The sequence below is a fragment of the Cryptosporidium hominis genome, assembly GCF_000006425.1.
Source record: "Cryptosporidium hominis TU502 chromosome 2 CHRO012134, whole genome shotgun sequence".
NCBI classification, from domain to species: Eukaryota; Apicomplexa; class Conoidasida; order Eucoccidiorida; family Cryptosporidiidae; genus Cryptosporidium; species Cryptosporidium hominis.
This window is the reverse complement of record NW_666400.1, coordinates 1-1,060: the sequence shown is the minus strand read 5'-3', so window position 1 is coordinate 1,060 and position 1,060 is coordinate 1. Positions and strand designations below refer to the sequence as shown.

The window sequence follows — 1,060 nt, the reverse complement described above, 5'->3', positions numbered from 1 at the left end:
TTGGCGGTGGGCGTGCGAGCGGGTGGGGGAGCGGAACGGGGGGATGCTGGGGTGGGGGCGGGCGGGGACGGTGTGGAAGTGAGCGGAGGAAGCCGGGGCAGGGAGGGGGGGGAGCGGGGCGAAGCAGTGCGAAGCTAGCCGGAAGTAAGCGGCGGCGCCAACGAGGCGCGGCGAGGGAGGAAAGTGGGGGAGAGAGGAGGGTGCGGCACAGGCTAGAGAGGTGGGGGGCGTTAGGAGGTGGAAAGGTGGAGGCACGGAAGCGGGAGAGNCCGAGAAAATGGAGGAGGGTGCAGCGACGCGAGGGCCAGAGGGCGGAACGCGAGGAAAGAAGGGGGAGGAGCCAAGAACCAAGAACTATAACACAAGCGAAGCGAGAGCGGCGCACCGCCGAGGGCGGTAGGGAAAGTGCGGCGAGAAAACTGAGAGGGGGGAGGGAGGGGAGAAAAGCGCGGCGGGGGGGGGGGGACAAACGGACATAACGGGGGCGGGACGGGGCGGGGGGGCGGTGGGGGGAAAAGCTCGGGGTCGCGGGGCGGGAGGAGGATAGGAAGGAAGGGCGGAAGGGGCGAAAGAGAGGTAAGAATCAGGGGTGGGGAAGGAGCTGCGGGCGAGACAGGAAGAATGTGGGGCGGGGGGGGGGGTGGAGGGAGCGCGGAAGGGAGGAGGAGAGAGGGGTAGGGAGGGTGCCGGTAAACCGGTACTCGTCGCGGACGGAAATGCATATAGGGGTCAAGGCAGCCCAAAGAACTTAATGGGCAGGAGGAATAGGCTCCTTGAAGGAGCAAGACAGCTTCATATCCGCGAAATTAAAATCAAAAATGAAAAAACAATAAGAAAAAACCAGCGTATCAAACAAAAGGGAGAATTTTTAAAGGATGTTCTCAAAATTAATAGGATTGAGTTAATTACCAGAGGGGAGAAAGCTCTAAGAGAAATTTTAAAGAAGGAAGTAGTAAAGCAAGAGATAATGTAAAAAATAGCAAATCAAGCTTATAGATACCGTCGACCCGAGGGGGGGGGCGGTACCCAATCCCCGAGAGACGGNTTCGTATCATCGACT

The 1,060-nt window shown here is 59.6% G+C and overlaps 1 protein-coding gene across 1 annotated transcript; it reads left to right on the top strand.

Annotated features, from left to right (window-relative positions):
- The first annotated feature begins 751 nt into the window (after positions 1 to 751).
- Chro.20453 (hypothetical protein) lies at positions 752 to 973 on the top strand. Its single annotated transcript, XM_659821.1, has 1 exon — positions 752 to 973. One exon carries the CDS (start codon positions 752 to 754, stop codon positions 971 to 973), a length of 222 nt encoding a protein of 73 aa, XP_664913.1.
- Positions 974 to 1,060: the final 87 nt, after the last annotated feature.